This window comes from Bombus flavifrons, chromosome 10 (genome assembly GCF_040668555.2).
Source record: "Bombus flavifrons isolate JBK064 chromosome 10, iyBomFlav1_principal, whole genome shotgun sequence".
NCBI classification, from domain to species: Eukaryota; Metazoa; Arthropoda; class Insecta; order Hymenoptera; family Apidae; genus Bombus; species Bombus flavifrons.
The window spans coordinates 7,717,506-7,737,619 of NC_138451.1; the positions used below are offsets into that span (position 1 = coordinate 7,717,506).

General features: G+C 38.9%; 1 protein-coding gene across 9 annotated transcripts in view; it reads left to right on the forward strand.

Annotated features, from left to right (window-relative positions):
* Positions 1-20,114, forward strand: part of Efa6 (Exchange factor for Arf 6) — an 81,586-nt gene that overhangs the window by 56,365 nt on the left and 5,107 nt on the right. For 4 of the 9 annotated variants that reach the window (XM_069122706.1, XM_069122702.1, XM_069122707.1 and 1 more), the window contains exons 3-12: positions 3,669-3,722; positions 14,431-14,800; positions 15,231-16,434; positions 16,980-17,215; positions 17,791-17,984; positions 18,063-18,255; positions 18,330-18,520; positions 18,761-18,977; positions 19,062-19,206; positions 19,542-19,685. In XM_069122706.1, coding sequence (XP_068978807.1) covers positions 3,669-3,722; positions 14,431-14,800; positions 15,231-16,434; positions 16,980-17,215; positions 17,791-17,984; positions 18,063-18,255; positions 18,330-18,520; positions 18,761-18,977; positions 19,062-19,206; positions 19,542-19,685 — 2,948 coding nt within the window. Of the gene's footprint in view, positions 1-3,668; positions 3,723-14,430; positions 14,801-15,230; positions 16,435-16,979; positions 17,216-17,790; positions 17,985-18,062; positions 18,256-18,329; positions 18,521-18,760; positions 18,978-19,061; positions 19,207-19,309; positions 19,458-19,541; positions 19,686-20,114 lie in introns of those variants that run through there. The other 5 variants (XM_069122703.1, XM_069122705.1, XM_069122708.1 and 2 more) reach the window with 3 other exon arrangements.

A 20,114-nucleotide genomic window follows, 5' to 3' on the forward strand; every position in this document is an offset into this window, starting at 1 on the left:
ACGGGTGGTTGGTTTTAGTTTTTTACGAGCCATACGCAAAAATATGTTTGGTATCGTACATCCATGTACGTATGTATTCCGCGTGAAGCTGTCGATGAGTTACGTCCTTATGAATTCTAACGGGATATATTTAATATCTTCATAGTGACGTAATAATAATAAATAATTCCAGTCACAGAATTCCAAGTGGAAAAAAGTTGGCGAGGTTGAGCTATCTAAATGATGTCAGCCGGCGTGGCCAATACCGATAATCATAATGGTGCGACTAAATCAACGCAGTTATAATTTGGACACACAAGTGAATATTCGAGCAATAACAATAATATACAAATATTACAGCTAATGTACAATTTTTTGTACATTACTTTTGCGTATAATTGAAAAATTAAAACTTCCTATATACGTATAGAAAGAAGTTTTTCGAAATGGAGAGCTCGACAAGATATTTCAAGGGGATGGAAATCGGTGAGGAGGTAATTGTTCGACACCTTCACCGAAATAAATACTTTAAACAAATGATTGACTATTAGCGTCTGTTTGTATTATAAAATTTATATTGTCATATTTATATATATATATATATATATATATATATATTATTTATAATTTAAATTATAAAATACAAGACGCCTACGAGACTGAAAAGATTAATACAATTCGCAATACAAAGAATCGGAGCAAAGTCCACAAAATAAGGAAGCGAAAGAATAAATGGAACGTAGCGGCGAGGAAATTAAAATTCCGGAAGTGGCACGAACCAGCGGCAATCCCCGTTTCGCGGAGGCTGGCACAAGGAATAACAGCGATATCGTGTAACCGAGCGTAAAGCGGCCCAAGCATCGCAATATCGGCTAGCCTCGTGTTTCCTCTGGTTCCCCGTTTAATTTGACAAGCTGACATCGCAGACAAACACGAAGCGATATTTCAGTTCCGTGAACCGTGAACTCGCGTTTGTTCGACTCGGCACGGCGCGTTTGCGTTTCGTGGATATAATTGGTAAACTTGGCCGAGCTGCTGTTCGGAAATGGAAGATGCTGGAGGTGCCTCGTCCTACGGGACATCCGCTTTACGGGATTGAAGGACGGTGAAAGTTTATCGAAAACCTTTGCAACCGGGTAAATTTGTTCTTCGAGGGTTTAGGAGGCCTTTGTCCGAGCTCTTTTCAAGTATCGACAAGATTTAGACGTCTTTGAAGCTCTTTGTTGCTCCATTGTCTTCCTTCTGTTCGTAGAAATTGCAGTTTTCGTGGAAGACGTTTTGATCCGAAGATTAAGATCTGACTTTAGATTCCTCTTAGATTCGAAAGCCTCTTAACACTCGTCTTTCCAGCTTAATTTTACTCCTTTCTTTTTCTTTAAAATCCTTACCCCTTTTTGTTTCTTTGGTGTTTCTACAAATATTTCCAAACTTTGATTCATTTGGACGATCGGAAACATAGAAACAGATAGATAGCGATAGATCTATGGTATTTGTGTTGTAGCGAGAGATACACAGTTTATGTGTATATTATACGAAACATTTTGAAATCTCGTTAGCAATTAGATAGGAGCATCGTGACTATATCGGTGCAATTTCAAACGGATGTGAAAATGTATATGGAAGTTTCATAATACTTATTGTTACCATGATTGCGTGGCAAAGATCAGAAAAATATTTGAATTAGTACATTTAATACAATTAATACATACGTTGTATATTATTACAATAGTATAATAATTATGCACATACTAATAAACCACAATATGTAGCGAGACCACTCTATCACTAATTGTATGTTTAATACAACTGTTCAAGTTGTATACTAATTTTTATCAATATCGTGTAACTTCCTGTCTGTACACATTTCTAGATTGCTTTCAAATTTTGCTACTACAATCGCTGCAGTCTCGTTGCAGCGTCAATGGAATTTCAAAAAATTTGGTACAATGCGCGTAATACGTTCATAAAAAGATTCTGTAGCAAGGATTCGAATACTTTGACGAGTCACTGTAAACCATTTCACTCAACGGTGCACAGAATGTTTTCTACTTCCATAGACAGTTTGAAGGTAAAAGAAAGAGCCAAAGCTACAGAATTTCTTTTTAGCAGATGTTTCCCAGCATTTCCACAATCTCCAGTAGTCGAGATATTCCAGGTAGGTGGAGGTTTTACACAAATTCGGGGTTTAATTAAACCGACCTATCTGGGCATACCGTCTTGTCCGTCCGAAGCGTATATTCTTGTCATCTCTTTCGTCTAAACCTATCCTCGTCCTATCCCGTTAACGCGTCATGCTAAATTTTCCATTTTGCTGGCGTTAAAACCGAGTTCCACGCGGAACGGTTTAACCATCGTGCAAAATTGCGACCCAGAGCCATCCTTTTCGTCAGGAGAAGGTCGTTTCTCTCGTTAATCTCAAGCAGGAAGGCGGCCAGCCTCTCCGAAAACAGCGTAACGGACAACGTTCCCGTAAATTCCGTTTGCAAACACGTGACAACTCGGTTTAACCGTAGTTTTTATCCCTCTTTCTCTTTTAATGTCGGGGACAAGTACAAGTAGGCAGGAAGTAGAAGTAGATACCAATCAAGTTTAACCGTTAATTTCAATTATTTACTATATTATTTACTATAATAATATAATTATTTACTATATATAATCCGTGTACCGTAAGGATGTATAATAAATAAAGTGGACGTAGAAGTAGCGGACAAGATTTTACAAAACAGTTTGTATTTTAGAAGAGCAATGGATTGAACATTCTTCCGTCCGCTACTGAATATAACACTAGTATCTACAATACTAGTTCGATTAACCCCTTTGTTCACGATTCACGATACGCTTTGGACGAGATATCTTTCCACGCAATGTGGTTCATGCGATGCTTCGAAGGAAACATCGCGCGATCCCGTCTTTCAACGTTTACGACTGCAAGTCGCTCATCGGTCGTTGTATCGTGTATATCCTTTTACCATGCTTTGAATTATTTCATGCGATATTTTCTTCATTCAACATTCCTAACCCCTTTCACATTCACAAACGCAGTGTCTCACGAACTGATTTTTATGCGAATCGTTGCACGAGATATCTCGTATGTCTTTCCATTATCTTGCATCGCATGAACGACATTGCGTTGCAAGATATCTCTGCCGAAGCGCGTCATGAATCATCAACAACACTGTCTGGCAAGATATGTACATATTTCGTACTCTAATGCGAGGTGGTTAATCGAACTGATGCTACCGTTATATCCAGTAGCGGATAAAAGAAAATTCAAAGCTTGCCAAACAATTCACTCGTGTATACACACATATCAGTAAATTCTGTATTAAATATTTTTCATCGTATCGCATAACAGTCAGCTATTATGCAGTATAAATAATATTTATTTATTTCTCTTTTCAAGTTCAATCTGTGTTTGTCAAATTTTGCCCGCTACTGTACTTCAATTTCGTCTATTGTGTATCCTCGTAGTACATAGATTACTTCGTAAATGATTGAACTCAATATTTACATCTTTATGTAAACAAGCCGTATTTCCGCTATCTCGTGTTTATTCCTATTTCCACTAACTATGTCTATTCCATTTATTTCTGTCCGCGAATGTATTCCTTCTGTTCTACGTTTCCCATCCTACGACTCTTTGGCCAACGTCTTTCCTGACTGGTGTGTTTCGTCGTTTTCTGTTTCAGTGCTGAAATGTCTGCGGCTCTCGTCGGATCCCGTCACTCTGAAACTGCGAAGGGGTAAGTCAAGTGCGTCTACGAATTCTTTTATTCGTGCGAACAGCGATGTCGAGTTGGCTGCAAGTTCGGTTATTGAGTTGCGACGAGGGAATGCAATCGAGTTTCAGCTTGGGTGGTTTTCGAAATTCTGATCGGCGAATATCGAAACGTTGGCCATGATTATTGGCTTAAGTGGTTATTAGTTCGTGAGGATCATCGATGATTCAGGCGGTTAATAGAGAGGCTTGATCAACGCATTAATCGAATTTTTCCTATTATCAGTCGCGTTAGAGATTATATCGCGATTTAGCCATTGATTCGTGTTATTTTCTTAGACCTGTGACAGATATTATTTACACGGATTTACTGATTGGATTAATTGACTTCGATTGTAACGTTAAATTAATTCCGAATTAATTTTGATGTTGGAATTATTGCCAGTATTCTGATTTAAATGAAACACAAACTGTAATGAAATTTACATTTGAATTTCAGCACCGATTCAAATTGGGATTGAATATTTTATATCATAATATGGAAGAATTTTTGGAATTTAATGCCTCTTAAGATTACATCGATTCTCAATCAATTTATGAAACCACTTGACACATTCGCTATTAATTGAAACTGATGGCGATTCATTTGGAGAATCGAAATTTTGTTCGTGTGAAATGTCTTCGTTTTAACTACAAATAATAATTCTTTCGTTACATTGTCTGCTCTAATTGATCTTTACGAATCACTCTATCGAAAACTATAGAGCTTAAAATGCAGTAATTGCGTTATTCAAATGATTTACTCGATGCGACAGGCATCAGCAGCAGTGTAGTACTTTTAAACAAACGATAATTTCTAAAACTAGAGAAGAATGATTAATGGTAACGATAATCAACAGGAATTATACATCGAAGGCAGACATAGCTCGACGTTGAACGTAGCAAGATTAGTCTGTCTTTGAACCTCATTGTCACTGTTCTAGACATAGTCTGAAATAAGATTTTCCTCGTTATAATACCGGCACGTGATTAATCCTTTCTGCAGATGTACAAGTTCCCAGTTGTGAATATCAAATATTCTTTAGCTGCTGAATAGCAAATTATTTTGACGTTAAGTTCGTTATTTTATTAATGAGAATTACGATATAGTTTCGAAGTAGCGCTTTAACGGAAAAAGGATGTCAATGGGACGAATATTTTTATTCTAGGATTTATACAATGATAAGGATTCTTTTAGAGATTGCCATAGAATAATAAGATAGCGATAACTCGTTGTTAAAGCTTATTCGCGTTATCGTTAAAAATCTCAGGTTGAAATCATTTTATTGTCATATTTATATCACTGTAGAAGGGTGAGACGCTAATATCGGAGCTTAGGAAACTAATTATTTTAGTTTGGAAAATTATTACTTGGAGACAAAGCTCGTATGATTTTACGATTAACGAACACTTTTATACTAGTAGATTTTTTCTTATTAATTACGGAATTTCTTAAAAACCTTCTATCTTATCGTGTAATAGTTTCAGTCGCAAAATATACATCGTTAATTACGTATCATAACAGTTTGCCAACATGAACAAATTAATTATTTCTCATATTTTAATTTCTTGAAATACTCCATTTTTCGACCACACTATCCTAATAAAAAGAACAAAAGGACAAAAACAAAAAGGAAAAAGGGAAGATATACATATACAATTCTATCTAAAGAGATCGTACTACTACATGCCGCATAAAATTCGAACCATTCGATACAATTTGCCACTATTCTTCATTGGTTCTCTAGATTGTATTACAACCTAACGAAGCTTGAAAAGAAGAAGATTTTTTCAAGAGAAAGATTTGTATAAAATCTGCAACAACAAATATTTCTCAAGAATAGTATCAGACCTACAGTTTCATAGAGATTGGATTAATAAAGTTGTTCCGGCGAGAAGAAAACTTATAGCGTATTTTATTAGCGATTCTCAGATTCACCAATCTCCGATCGTTGGTACATGATTACGTTCGCCATTCGCAAGATCCGCTTTCGTCGGTGAAAGTGTAGAGGAGTAGGGAGAAACCGAAAGAAATATCGGGTGGACCGCGTTCTCGACGGTGCACGCGTTCCATCGATAAGCGTAATCGGCGGTGTGTGTGGGCGGCGAACTTCTTGGCCGGTTTTCCGATCGTCTGGAATCCAAGGCGCGTATTCCTGCAACGCGCACGAGCCAACTCGCGCATTCCTCTCGGGTGGATCCTCGCGGTCGAAAGTACGCTCGGAATGCGAAGGAAGCTCACGTGTTTCGGCTGCTGGCAAGTTCCGCTTTCTCGTCCATGTATGACCGGAATTTTCTAGTTAAACGTACTTTTCGTAACATTCGAATCAATCCTTTGTAATTGGATGGTCTTTTTGATTGGCGAGGAAAACAAATTGAAGATAACAGGTGAGAAACGTGATAATACAGATATATTGTAGCTTTATTTATTCGTCAAGATGCGACGAAAGTAAATTGTAGACTAGGAAACATATTCGCAAACTCATCTGGTGTGTGGATGGTGAAAATAAATACAGTCAGTGAATAAAGTATTGGCATAGGCTTTAAAATGGAATAATGGAATGTTTTAAAAACGGGTGCAAAGGATTTGAAGTTGTTGGAGAAGCTAGAAAAATTGCTTCGTTAAATGACGTGTATAGGAAATTTTGGGAAAATTAAAATTGGTAGGAACGAAGAGAAAGATTTCTCTTACACGTCATTAAGTGAACCAATCCCTTTAGTTTCTCAATAAAGCTCGAGTGGTTCGGTCCAATCGTAAAAAAAGTTATGTTGTTTCAAATATAACTACGAATAATATACGAATAATATACTTTTGTGACTGACTGTAAGTAAGTTGTAGGTATAGTACTCAGCTATATACATTTCTCACGTCGTATTCATATTGAACTGAAGTTGAAAATGCATCGATTACTATGGAGAAAGTGCCTTTCGTAAATGTTACTCCACTTCCTTAATCAACGTGATTCATAAATTAAAGTAATATTCGTCGATTAAATTGCATCTGGAATTACACGCGCTACTGCATTTTCCTTTAACGGAAACCGTTATCCAAATAAAAATACTATAAATACACGTGTGATGCACATTGTACGTAGACAACCTTTCACAATTTTCATTTTCTCCAGTTTCTTTTAATCGGCATATCCGATTTATAAATTAAATTGATATTTATCAACGAAATTACTTTTGAAAGTACACGTTGTAATATATTTTTCAGAGGAAATCGTTATCGGAATTGAAATACTACAGGCACATGTGATGCACTTTCTCTCTCTTCATTACGAAGCTACTCTTCGTAATTTACCATTTTATCCTACTTCCTTTAATCAACGTGTTTCATAAATTAAATTAAATTAATATCGTCGACATTGCATTGGAAATTAACGCCTTTAACACCTTTTTAAAATGAAAATTATAGTCGAGACACGTGTATATGACACGCGTTTTTAGTCTTATTTTCGCAATTTTACTTCCTTCTCAGTAATCAACGAAATTGGTATATTCGATCCATGTTTAGAAAGAAAGCGGCACTCGAAATTACATTTTACATGTCTTTTTGAAGAAATTATACGGACCCAACATTTTCTCGACTTTCTAAATCAAAGTAAACGTTAATACGCAAATTTAAGGATACGTTTACTGTTTTCACGTTGTTTGCCTTAGCATTGTTCAATTTATTTATTATTAGACAAAATGCATTACGAATTAATAATATCAATAATATCGATACGTTAATAGACAAAGTAGAATGCGATCATATGTTATTACACGGATAAATCGTATAAAATATAATAAATACGGAAAAGTTAAATATATTAAAAATTCGCAAAAGATTTGAAATAAAGTAATCGTTAGACTATCTAGAAACCTAGGCGATGAAAGAAATTTCTATTTACTGATATTCGTCACATACAAATCTGAATTTTTCCAAACACGTGCAATCCACTGATTGTTGCACGTAGAAAGCCAATTGACCTGGGACATTGTCAATGTGTTAAAATCCGGTAAGTACACGGACATGCGATACAGGCAGACAGTTGGCCACGTTGCGTGAGTAGAATCATTGTGTAAACTTGCCAGGGGACCAGATACGATGTTACCTCACAGAACCGTCGTGTTTAGCCGATTTACACCGGATTATCGTTATCAGTGCATGCGCACCTTGAATTCATTCGATGTTAGAGGTAGGTTCTAGCCGCTCTGCTGTCCCGACTAATGAAGTCCGCGTTGAACAACCTGATGGCCCTGTTGAATCATTGCTCCCTTCATTCAGTGTACGATAGGAATAGCCCCTTTGATAAGCTAATCCAGATACGGTAAGGAACGATGGAATGGAATGGATCAGAATCGTAGAATCTCAGCGAGATGAATTTATCTCGCATTGAATTGTAGATTCAGATTGAACGCAGTTGTACTTCTAGGAATTTCTATGGTTAAGAGATTTAGCTTGTAATCCTTTATGCAATTCTTCGTTTAAACGTGTAGCAATCTCGTTGGAGATGGAATCCATTGGATTAGGTTAATGTTTTCCATTGTTAGCGGTAATTTCGTCGTACCATTGTTCATTATTTCTAGCGCCAGAATTTATTAAGTCTTTTATTTTCATTTATACGTAATGAATACAATCATTGATTTAGATTAATGTATAAGTTTAATTGAATTGAACAATTATTCGTCGCCAAAAGGTACGACTATTGACTTTTGGAATTATCGTGCCACCTTCATCAAAGATATCGCTATTTTAATAATAATTTCTGTTTCAGCTTTCTTGTGACTTTTTGAAATTAAACAGTGTAATTTGAATAAAATTCCATTTATTACGATCACGTATGACTTAATCACAGTCGAGAAACAACAAATAATTTCCGCCACAGTTAGTGGCATAATACCGTTTTTAATTATTTCACCGGCATAATTAACCAGCCTTTGCACCTCTACGCACGCGATAACCCATTTTAACATCGAGTATGTTTCACTGCTCATTACGAATGTTATTAAGTAATTTTTCCGATTACTGTAATTCCACGGCCAACTGACTGATAATTTTCAACGAGAGCAATTTTCTATTGATCGGCTAATTTACAGCCTACGATTACTCGCGTTATTTATCTCCATCACGTACGTCTCTTACGGAACAAACGGTAACGATCGTTTCTACCTTTTCTCTTGTTAATTTTTACTTCCGGCTAAATTAGCTGATATGAGTTCGTTCGCATTTAATGTTGCTTTTAAATCGATATGCAGCTTTCCCCGACACGCTGCGCTGCCGCGAATAGCTTTCGTATACAAGTGAGAAAAGCCAATTAACCGACGTTCGGCCAGTGAACGCTGCCAAAGGGAAGCCGATTAACAAACAGCCAATAATATGTTAACTACGCCAGCCAGTGATATTGCCAGTATTGCACATCCATTTTTCAAAGATCCGATTGCTTCTGGCTGTTGCTTCGAATTAAGTTTAGTTTTGTGTACGATCATTCGTATGATATTGTACATCAGATCGAGTAATAAGTTCATTCGCACAGGATCGCGGAACTTTATCTGCTTATTGAAAATAATGTTATTGATAAAATATATTATATTTGCCATATTATGCTTATAGTCTCCGTTTGTGAATGTATCATGCGTGTTATACGAAACATTTTGAAATGAGACAAATCTAAACAATCTGACTATCTATTTAGAGAATGTTCCAGGTGTCTCATATATTTTAGGTTTTTACCTGGTGTCTGCAACAAATTCCAACGTGTTTTAGCAATATAGTTTGAAACGAAAATGACAAAGAACGACGTGATTTGTAATAATCTACGTAACGTACAATGTAACTAAATTGCATATATAATTCACTGCAAGTAATTAAGGATTAAATTATTAAATGCCTGCAGCATTTGCAGTTTTAGTCTGAAGTTTAAATTAGTAAAAAAAAAAAAAAAAAGAAAAAAGATATACCTATCCTATGTAAACTTCGTATTTTCCTGTACTAATTAATGTACCACTCAATTATATTCCGTAATATTAACATAATACCTAATTAATGCTACCAATATATTGCTGCGTAATTTTCAAACTACGTAGAAACACAATTACTTGGTCGAGCAAAATTGCGAAATAATTAATGAGGCTCATCGATATGTATTATTCTTGGTTTAAAATATCCAATAAACTGTCTTAAGATCGATAATAGTTTGAAAGGCCGCATCTTTAAAGAATTTCCGACCTTTAAAGAATTTTCTTCAGCCGGAAATTCATCCTGAAAACGCACGAAACGAGTTTAGCATAGCTGTAGTCTACGAACTTTATTCCGTGTTTTTAAAAGGCAGGCTAATTGCAGTGTGTCGCGATGTTGATTAATGACCTACCGTAACTTACCATAATCTAACGACGAAATGTCAGATTCGTCTTGGCTCTTTCTTTTTTCTTTCTTCCCCGATTCTCTACAACTACCCCGGGCCCGTCTTTGTCATAAAGTACGCGTTCCCCGAACACGCTAATCGTGCGGGTTATCTCGTGACAGTTTAATCCTCCCCGAGGAAATTGAACGATGTCGCAAAGCACAAAGAAAATTTGCTGAAGCTTTGGGATCAACCGTCGTTTCTATATGCGATCACATCGTCGTTAGAACTGTCTTTGATTTTTTAATCAGACGATATCATTTGATAAATGTGTAACACGATTATTTACGCTACGTATGATGTCAAAGCTGCTCTTTTTAGTATTTCTCTTCAGAACAAACGAAATGACTAGTTTTTTTGTAGCTTAAGAGGGATCGTCAAAGAGAACATTTCAAACGAAATACGAGAAAAGAAGATACATTTATCTTTTTTGCAGACAATCGTAATTATGAAATAGTGAAAATAATAATTTCTATTCGTTGACGACTGAATTGTTTATTAATAAATAAACGAACATTGAGTCGAAGCTTCAGAGCAACGTCTATTCTAAATATAATGAGAAATTTCATAAAATAAATTATATGTATTATTAAAAAAATTCATATTTTCTCCTCGACAGATAACTAGTAGTTTCCCTTTCTTCTCATTATTAGTATTTTCATTGTCACACCGCAAATCGTTCCAAATATTAATCCACTAATTAATGTAGGCGATGAACATCTCATTCATGGAGACATAATTGATTTAGGATACGTTTACGTCATCAAGCTGAGCTGGGATTTGCTGAATACAGTACATTGTTTGAATCTACGTCTTAGTAGATATCTTCAGGTCTATTATGCAGATTATTACAATCGCAAATTTCCGATCGAATAAACGAGAATAGACGGGCATATTTTCGTTTCATAATAATTTCAACAATTTCTGAAAATGATTGTTCTATATTAGATTTACAGTATCATTTATCGTTTAACTTAATTGGTATTTAAAATAATAACAAATTATGTATACAATACGAAACCTCCTAAGAGCATTACTCTTCTTAAAGTTTGTTTCACTAAATTCATAGTACCATTTATAGCTCAATTTAATTATCATTTAAAATATTAACAAATTCTCTGATGCCACTTATCACTTAATTTAATTATCATCCAAACTAATAACAAATTTTGTAGCAAATCTTCTTAGAAATCGACTCTTCTCAAAACTTGTTCTTCTCTTATATCATTTATCGCTTAATTTAAATACCATTTAAAATAGTAGCAAATTTCGCTTCTAGAAATTGTCATCTTCTAAAGCTTGGTCTTCGAAATCGATAGTGAATTTATAGTATCGTGAGATATATCTTTTCCCGTCGTGCTCCACAAATTTAGACGATCACCACGTCCATGAACCGAGAACACGTAGACCGGTTGTACGTCAGCTGGTGAGTGAACTCCGACGATCTAATGATAGAACTCGGTGCACGCGCATATAGTCGCTCTTGAACCTGATCGTAATAATAGAATTGCGCGATAATAACCGATAGGAAAACGCGATCGTGCGTCTGCCCTCGGACTCCTTGCAACGTTCGATGACGCTTTTACCCGGTGCTGGTGTCTGCACGCTTAGGCGACGCCAGCTGTTCGTCGTTCACGCGTGTTCCACGCGACAAGGGAAAAGGAAGAGAATGAAGGGGAAGAAAAAACGAGGAAAAAAAAAGAGAGAATGTCGAGGGCAGGTAATTAAGCGCACGAGCCAACGATCAAACGACGCGTTCGGATAACAAACGATTTTCTATCAGAGCGACTCATTGATTAGTCACGGTCTGCGGGAAGACGATGCACGGAAAACTCGCCTCCAACGAGGAAAATAGTAGCTATCCACGTTATTGGGCATTGCGGGAAGTTTGTTAGGAATTTTAAGGAAATTTTACGAGCGGTGTATTTTTAGCGGATTGTCGGTTCGTTAATAGAACGAGGATTTTTATAAAAATAATTATTTTTAGCGAAAATTGGTAATGGAGTTTGTTTTTTCTTTAAACGGGATATCTCGTCTGCTTTTATTTGTACACGTGACGAACGTTGATTTACTTGTGCTTGCATATTATTCACGTATTATGAACTTGCTCGAATATTGTGCCAGGTGTATCGGACCCTATTCACGTATTATATCTTTCATATTTTACGTATGAAAATCACACGAGAAAAATATGATAATTGCATTTTTGTCGACTTTCCGATTTCGTTATTACTCGGTGGTTACAGAGGGAAAAGGAAGTCGACAATTGGAACAAACTGATCTATAAAACTTTGAAAAAGCGATGACAAATCTACGAAACTTCATGGAGATCCGAGAGCATAAGTAACGCAGTGAAAGCATATTATCAATTGCAAAACCAATAGGAAGAAGTCTAAAAATCGCAAAACGCTATTTATCATGATCTTCTCCTATATTTCTCGTACTTTGCGTCAACATTCTCTTTATCCAACTATGTACAGTGGAAACTATTCGTACGCTTGTCTTCTTCTATCTTTCATGAACATATTAGGTGTATCGTATGAAACATTCTGAGTATTCAGTGGGACATTTTTCACGCTTATTATATGTTTGACGTGACTATTCATATCGCATACTAATTTTTTACTGAATATAAATTTACAATAAAAAATATCTTTCGACTTGTATATATATTTCCAGATTGGATTCAAATTCTGCCAATATAGTCTCAGCAGTCGTCGTGTCTTGTTATATCTTTAACAAAATATCTAAATTACATTATATTCTGTTATATGTTAATGGAGGTATAAGACGCACACGTAAAGATGATCTGTGCTAAGTGTACGAATTCTTTTGCGAGCCACTGTACATTGCCTAATAACAACAGAAACTCCAACAGCTCGGAAACCCAAAAGACCTCGATCTCCGTTTCCGTTGCCCCTCCATTTCCCGTTTAATCCACTTGTACCCCCAAAATCGGGCTAACAACCCCTTTTTCCAGCAACGAAACGCCAAGTTAACAAACAACCTACCCTAGAAACATCCATTAAAGTCCTCTGGAAGGAAGCGCAGGCCCTCGAGGCAGACAGACTCTCCGCAGCTTGGATATTGCGCTTCTCGGCGGCGGATCATAAACTCGCTCTGGTGAACGCTCGTTTTCGTTGCGAAACAAAGTAAACGCGGAACGACATCAGCCAGTGGTGCCGTCGTCGTCGTCGCCGTCGTCGAACAACGACGACGAGACGTAGGCGTATAGCTGTATTATTTAAGGGCGAGTTCTGCCGCTCGTAAATCGCGCTCCAGACCAAGCCGCCCCCGCGGGAATCGAAGTTGCTCCGGCGTATTTCCAGCCGGATGGCCCGTCGACGCGACGCTCGCTGAGTTTTCTTTGGCGTCGACCGGGGGACGCGTTGCCCGCGGACGCTTTGAAACGCTCCACGCGTCGACGATAAATTTCTCCGGATGAAGAGAAGCTCCTCCGCTTCGTATAGCAGTGGTTATGGCAACTTTTTCACCCTTTGACGCTACTACGCGTATCACTTATCAGTTTTGTTCGAATTTTGAGATTTGATAACGAGAGAGTTCGAATATACGTTGGAAGATTTGGAATATTGTTTCAGTTGTGAAAAGTTTGTTTTTGATCACGGTCCTTTGATTGGCGAGAAATTTTTGTGGATAAAGAGAAACTTAGCTTCTCTGTTCTGTGTAATAGTAGTTGTGGCGATTTCTTAATTAATTCTTTGATTCGTTCTTTCAATGAAACATAGAGAATTCGACGATTGATATATTAAAGAATTTCTAATCGCAAACTTAAACGCAATTCTTTTACGATAATGTAAAGTCGCCTAGGGATTATTCATACGAAACCAATAAAATTACCCTTCGCTCGAGTTTCTTTCTGTCGAAACATCAGCAAATTTGAAGCACCGACATACTTCTCACGATAGTTTCACAATCTTTATCCATTAGATACCTGTGTTGAATCGACGAAACACACAAAACATGTAATTCTTCCTTTTAATTCCTCTGATCTGAAACAACTTCCTGATATCACCGACGCATTTATCAAACCAAAAAACCCAACAGACAAGTCATAACAGAACGAGAAACTCACAACTCGACCGACAATCCGCAGCGACTTACGAAAGTTTTGAAACTTTCTGAAAATTGATAAAATTTATTGCTTCGATGACAAATCTAATCTTTATCTATAAATCTATATCTTTAATCAGAAGATGAGTAATTTTCTCGTCTCAGAACAGTCGCTGAACAGAATAATCGCGATTATCGAAGCCAGCGGATAAGATAGCCACGTAATTTCCTCAGATCCTGCAATAAAAGCTCACGTGCGTCGGCTGTTGTCACCGGGACAGCCGGCATGCGACGAGACGGATTCGACCAAAATCTCTCACGAGGCAATGACCTTCCCGAATAACCCCAGGCCGGTGTCATCGGGTAACGGCGAAGATATGGAACCAAGAAAGCCAGGAACACCAGAACTTCCGGGTGGCTCGCCACAGGAACCGACTGCCGCGAAACAGTATGCGACGAGAAGCAACGGATCCTACAGTGACGCTTCCGGATCCTCTGAACTAGAAGCGCTACTTCCGCCAGTGGATAGTTTCAAGGAGGAAGAACGTGCCCAATGGGAGCCTCTCTCCGGCGATAAGTTCTCCAGGCAGAAGAATACGCCTAGGTAGGGAATTTCTCTTTCATGGGATTCTTTTTCTCAAGAGAGAAAGCTTCTGAACAGTATTACGCGATTTTTTTAACATTTTCTTCTTACGATGTTTTCATGGTATTCGTAACGTGTATACCGGTAGATCTCGGAGAAGCGTCGAGCCTTTCACCAAATGGAATTTATTCCATTTTCGTGTATGAATATACATGTTTGCACAGATCGTTTGTACAGATTTTCTTCCTCGTCAATTTTCCTTTTCAACTACGATTACTCGTATCACCAGACAGAAGGAACGCATGATCGAAGACTTGGTCACCTGTGTCGCTTCTCCGTCTTATCGATTTCCTTTTTTCAGTAGAATCAATCGTATCAGCAGACAAAAGCTAGATCAAACCTCACCGATATACAAGCTTAAGATAACTAACGAATAACGCGATGAATGCAGGTTCGAAGCGTACATGATGACCGGCGATCTAATGCTGAACCTGTCGCGCACGCAGCAGAGCAGCGGCCTGCTCCCGAAGCACCAGAAGAAGGTCGACTCGCTGAGGTACAACAATCATCATACCCACCATCACCATAATCACCACAATCACCACCATCATAACTCGGTACCGACCAGTCCTAACGAGATGCTGGGCCATCACCGTGCTTACAAGTGTACCGGTTCAAATTCGGCCAGCACCTCACCGGTCGGGATCAGCAAACGTGAGAGCGGCCAGTGTCCAGGCCAGAGCGATACTAGCAAACAAAATGCCGCGAGTTTCGGTTATTCGAGCGGCTTCGTTCGCACCTCGCGCTCCGAGGACCACTTGCAATTCCAAAAGGATCCGTCAATGAGCGCGGTGGACATTGACATTGACGACGACGTCACGTCCAGCTTGAACACCCTGTTGGACACTCGACCTGACAGCGGCCAGGGTCTGTCCAGCGATCGAATCGTCTGGACGTACAACGCGCCAGTTAGCTCGCCGTCCGCCTCGGAGCGCACCTCCTGCTGTCAGAACGGCAGCTCCTCGCAATCTTCGTCGAGTAGCTCCTCGACGGAGGGAACTAGTCCCCAAAGATCCTTATCGCCAACCTCCCCTACCTCGGTCTCGTCCTCCGTCATGTCCTCCAATTCTGGATCCCGTAGGTTCCCACCGCCGGTACCCACGGGCACCAGCGCCTCAGCCCTGGGCCCCTCCGGCGACGGGACCACCTCCTCGGCCTCCGGCCTTCATCCCACCAACGGTGATCTCAGCCAGTCCGAGGCTATCAGCAACATGTCCAGTCCCGACTACAACGACGAGGAAACTATGGACATACTCAGTGCACGCGATATCATGATGGTCAGTGATCCGAGTGACAGTGACTCGACGATACTTGCCAGCGAGCCACCGCAGAGGAGGTTGAAGGCGGCAGCGGCGGCTGCTTCTGTACCACCGGCGTCGAACGCGTATACACCGGCGCAGGAAAATACCGAGCATAGGATAGTGATACAGGTGAAGGGGCCGGACAAGGACGCCACCGCGGCGAGGAACACCAGTCCCAGGCAGAATAGGCGACGGGGCAATCTCAGCAATCCGGAACTCGTGCCCACGTCCACCGCGCAGAATACCGTGCAACGGCCGACTGGCAATACCACGCCTGAGTTCGTCGGGTATCAGGTACGACATTCGTTTCTTCGGTTTTACAATCTTTACAGTTCTTGGGAATATAGGTTCGTGAGGTGAAGCTTGAGATTGGTTCGAGAGAAGATCTTGGATAAGAGACAAGTGCAAGTCCTTTTCCCGTCGTGAATCGTCATTGCGAAATGTCTATCAATATGTCTATTACTCACGTCTATCCGTTTCTTTCTTAAAACATGCAACTTTACTACTTATCGTATTGACTCGTAAGAAGAAAACAATGTTATAAATATATCGACTTGTGCGAAGTTCGTAAAATCGCAAAATCTAAAACAGTAGCGAAGAGAAAGATTCTTGGAATTCTCCTTCGCGGCATAGCACGAGATTTCTTTGATGTAACGTAAATAAATTTATAAAATTACACGCTTACTTCGATATTTCTGCTCGCGTACAGTATATTTCCTGGAAGTGGTCGTCATTCCTGTTAGAGTCGTATCGGTGTCAAAATGCGACCGCAAAATGGGTGTTACTTTACGTGCCCATTTTGTTCTTTATCTCTTTCATCTTATATTTCCTCTCTGTAGGAGCTGAAGGAGAGCGAGGACGAGAACGAAGCTCTGAACATCGGTAACTACGAGGACAAGCACGGAGGCGCATCACCGCCGCAGTCTGCGGACGAAGAGAGCGACATCGAAAGTTTGCACAGCTTCCATTACAGTCCGAAAGCGGTGGACCTACCATCGGCAGTTCGATTGGCCAAGAGGCTATACTCCTTGGACGGCTTCAAAAAGTCTGACGTCTCTAGACATCTTAGCAAAAAGTACGTACACACTTTACGGACTAAAGAAACGACTTGAAATTTTTATGAGATTTTTCAGAATAATCTCGGTCGGGTCTAGGTTTATTATTCGTTTATCGTTCCAAACATTCAAACCAAAGAACTATCTATTTTTTAACTATTTCATTTTAGATGTATCATTTGATTCGCATTATATGTTCGCACATATATCTCACAATGTAAAATACTTATTATAGTAAAATTTATTAGAGCTTTTCGATAAATGTAAGCCGAGAATGTAAGAGAACAGGACTCTGATACTTGTGATCGGCAATGATTGTAAAACGCCTAATTTTATTTTGCAACTTCTCAGCGCAGTTCGCATCAAACGAAATCTAAATCACTTCTGGAAGAATGATCGTATTTTAGGAATTCACCTACCAATAATCAACTGGCTCGTTTTTTATTTCAATTTGGAGTCTAAATAATATCAGTTTAACAAATATTCCCAGAAGGCTCAAGCATGTTTGAGCGGAATACCAAGGTTTACCTAGCGAATTCATGTTTGAAATTGTTTTGAAGATGTTATAAGATGTTGTCTCGTTTGGGCATTGCAGCAACGACTTTAGTAGAGCGGTAGCCGAAGAATACTTGAGATACTTCAGCTTCGAACGGGACACGCTGGACGTGGCTCTCAGAAAGTTCCTTGCCCAGTTCTCTTTGACTGGGGAGACCCAGGAAAGAGAGAGGGTTCTTGTACATTTCTCCAAGAGATTTCTCGATTGTAATCCGGGTGCATTTAATTCTCAGGGTAAACATTCACTTCTGTTGCATCCTTGTACACGCCGATGGTTTATATTTATTTACTCGCTTGTTTCGTTAATTTCAGACGCTGTTCATACCTTAACCTGCGCCATAATGCTGCTCAATACCGACCTACACGGTCAGAATATCGGTAGAAAGATGTCGTGTAACGAATTTATCGAAAACCTCTCGGAACTGAACGACGGCGATAACTTCCCCAGAGAGGTGCTGAAACAGCTTTACAATGCCATCAAATCGTTCCCCTTGGAATGGGCCTTGTGAGTTTCATCGAATTTCTAAATATAAAATTTTCCTATTATTGTAAGATACTCGTAGAGATACTATAGTATAGTGGGACTTATTGGCTGTTCAGAGACGAGGAAGGGGATGAAACTGCGAATCAGGCGATCCAACAGGGTGACGGTCCAGCTATATCTGGTACCGGAAATCCGTTTCTCGACGTGCCAAATGTTACGGGTGCTACGGAGTTTAAGAAGGGATACGTTATGCGGAAATGTTGTTTCGATTCCAACGGAAAGAAGAGTAATGCATTTTATATGATCTCTGATACATCTTCTTTCTCACATAATTTCAAATATGTGCCATGATCTAAGAAATAAGAATCGCGTTGACGTGATTCGACAATTATTAGCCATGTCGATTAATTTCATCTGCATCTCGTAATTATTTGAAATTCAAATATCGTTCATTGATATTTCTAATGTGTATCCCGTATATTTTGCAATGTAACGAAATACAAATGTTATTTAACTGGTTTTTTAGCACCGTTCGGCAAACGCGGCTGGAAGATGTATTATTGTACATTGAGGGAACTTGTATTATATTTGCACAAAGACGAGCATGGCTTCCGTAACGATAGTTTGCACAACGCGATACGCATTCATCACGCGTTAGCCACCAAAGCGTCCGATTACACGAAGAAGGAACACGTCTTCAGGTTACAGACTGCTGATCAAGCAGAGTATCTCTTCCAAACGAGGTAATTATCTTTTACCAAATTAAATCGTTGTAACGCAATTAATAACGTGAATCGGTATGACGGGTTGAAACTGAATATTTTCAGTGATTCCAAAGAACTGCAGTCGTGGATAGACACGATCAACTTCGTGTGCGCCAGTTTTTCTTGCCAGCCACTAGCAGGAGCGGTGGGTTCTCAGCGAAAATTTCAACGGCCTCTGCTTCCGTGTAGCCACACGAAATTATCTCCTGTGAGTAGTGTTCGTAAGATCGAAGAGATTAAGAAAAGTGGTTTCTTCTGCTCGGCCACGCAAACGAATATAATCTTGTCTTCGTTGTTTCTTTATTTGCAAGCCTTCCTCTACTATCCCCGAAGCGAACTCCGTTCTCTAAGTTCTCGTACTCGAGATTCGGACAGCAGAATTAGAATCGTCGTACAGAGTGTAGTGTAAAAAACGTATTAAATTAATACCAGTCTTAAACGAACAAAAAAAAGTAGAAAGATAGATTCTGTCTCGTGATTCTTCTTCCATCGTGGGTTGCGCGTTAAATGACGGTTTGTTGGATTTTTTTGACGTGTTGTCAGAGAGAACAGTTACGGGACCATGAGGAGAGGGTGAGCAAATTGGAGACTGAACTGGAGGAGCACAGACGACATCCGCCTGAGAGAGGAGCTAAGGCTCTCACTGTACAGAATTATAAGGAAAAAGATGCCTACTTACATCACGAGGTAATGTATAGTATCCGCTATCAACCTTTTTCTTAAAAAGAAATTAGATGTTTATAATTTATAGTATCATTTAAATATATTCTCCTTATGTATATTAAAAATTCTTTAAGTATTTCTGATTACATCAATAGATGTTTTGGTAGGCGTAGCGTAGAGATTTCTAGAAATTCTTAGAACGCGATAGAATTGGTTTTCATTGGCTGCATCTCGTAAAATATTTTATCGAATCGAAGCTCGAATTGCACAACGTCCGATGAGAAAAAGAAAATTCGCGGTACTTTCACCGCGTTATATTTTATGTTCCCTCATTCTGAACCAGTTACATAACTTTAATATCAGTGTGCTGTTCTCGTATTCCAGTTCCCGTCGACCTCTTTTCACTTCTACGTTAATCAACAGCTACTTACACGAGAAGAATTTATTCCTAAT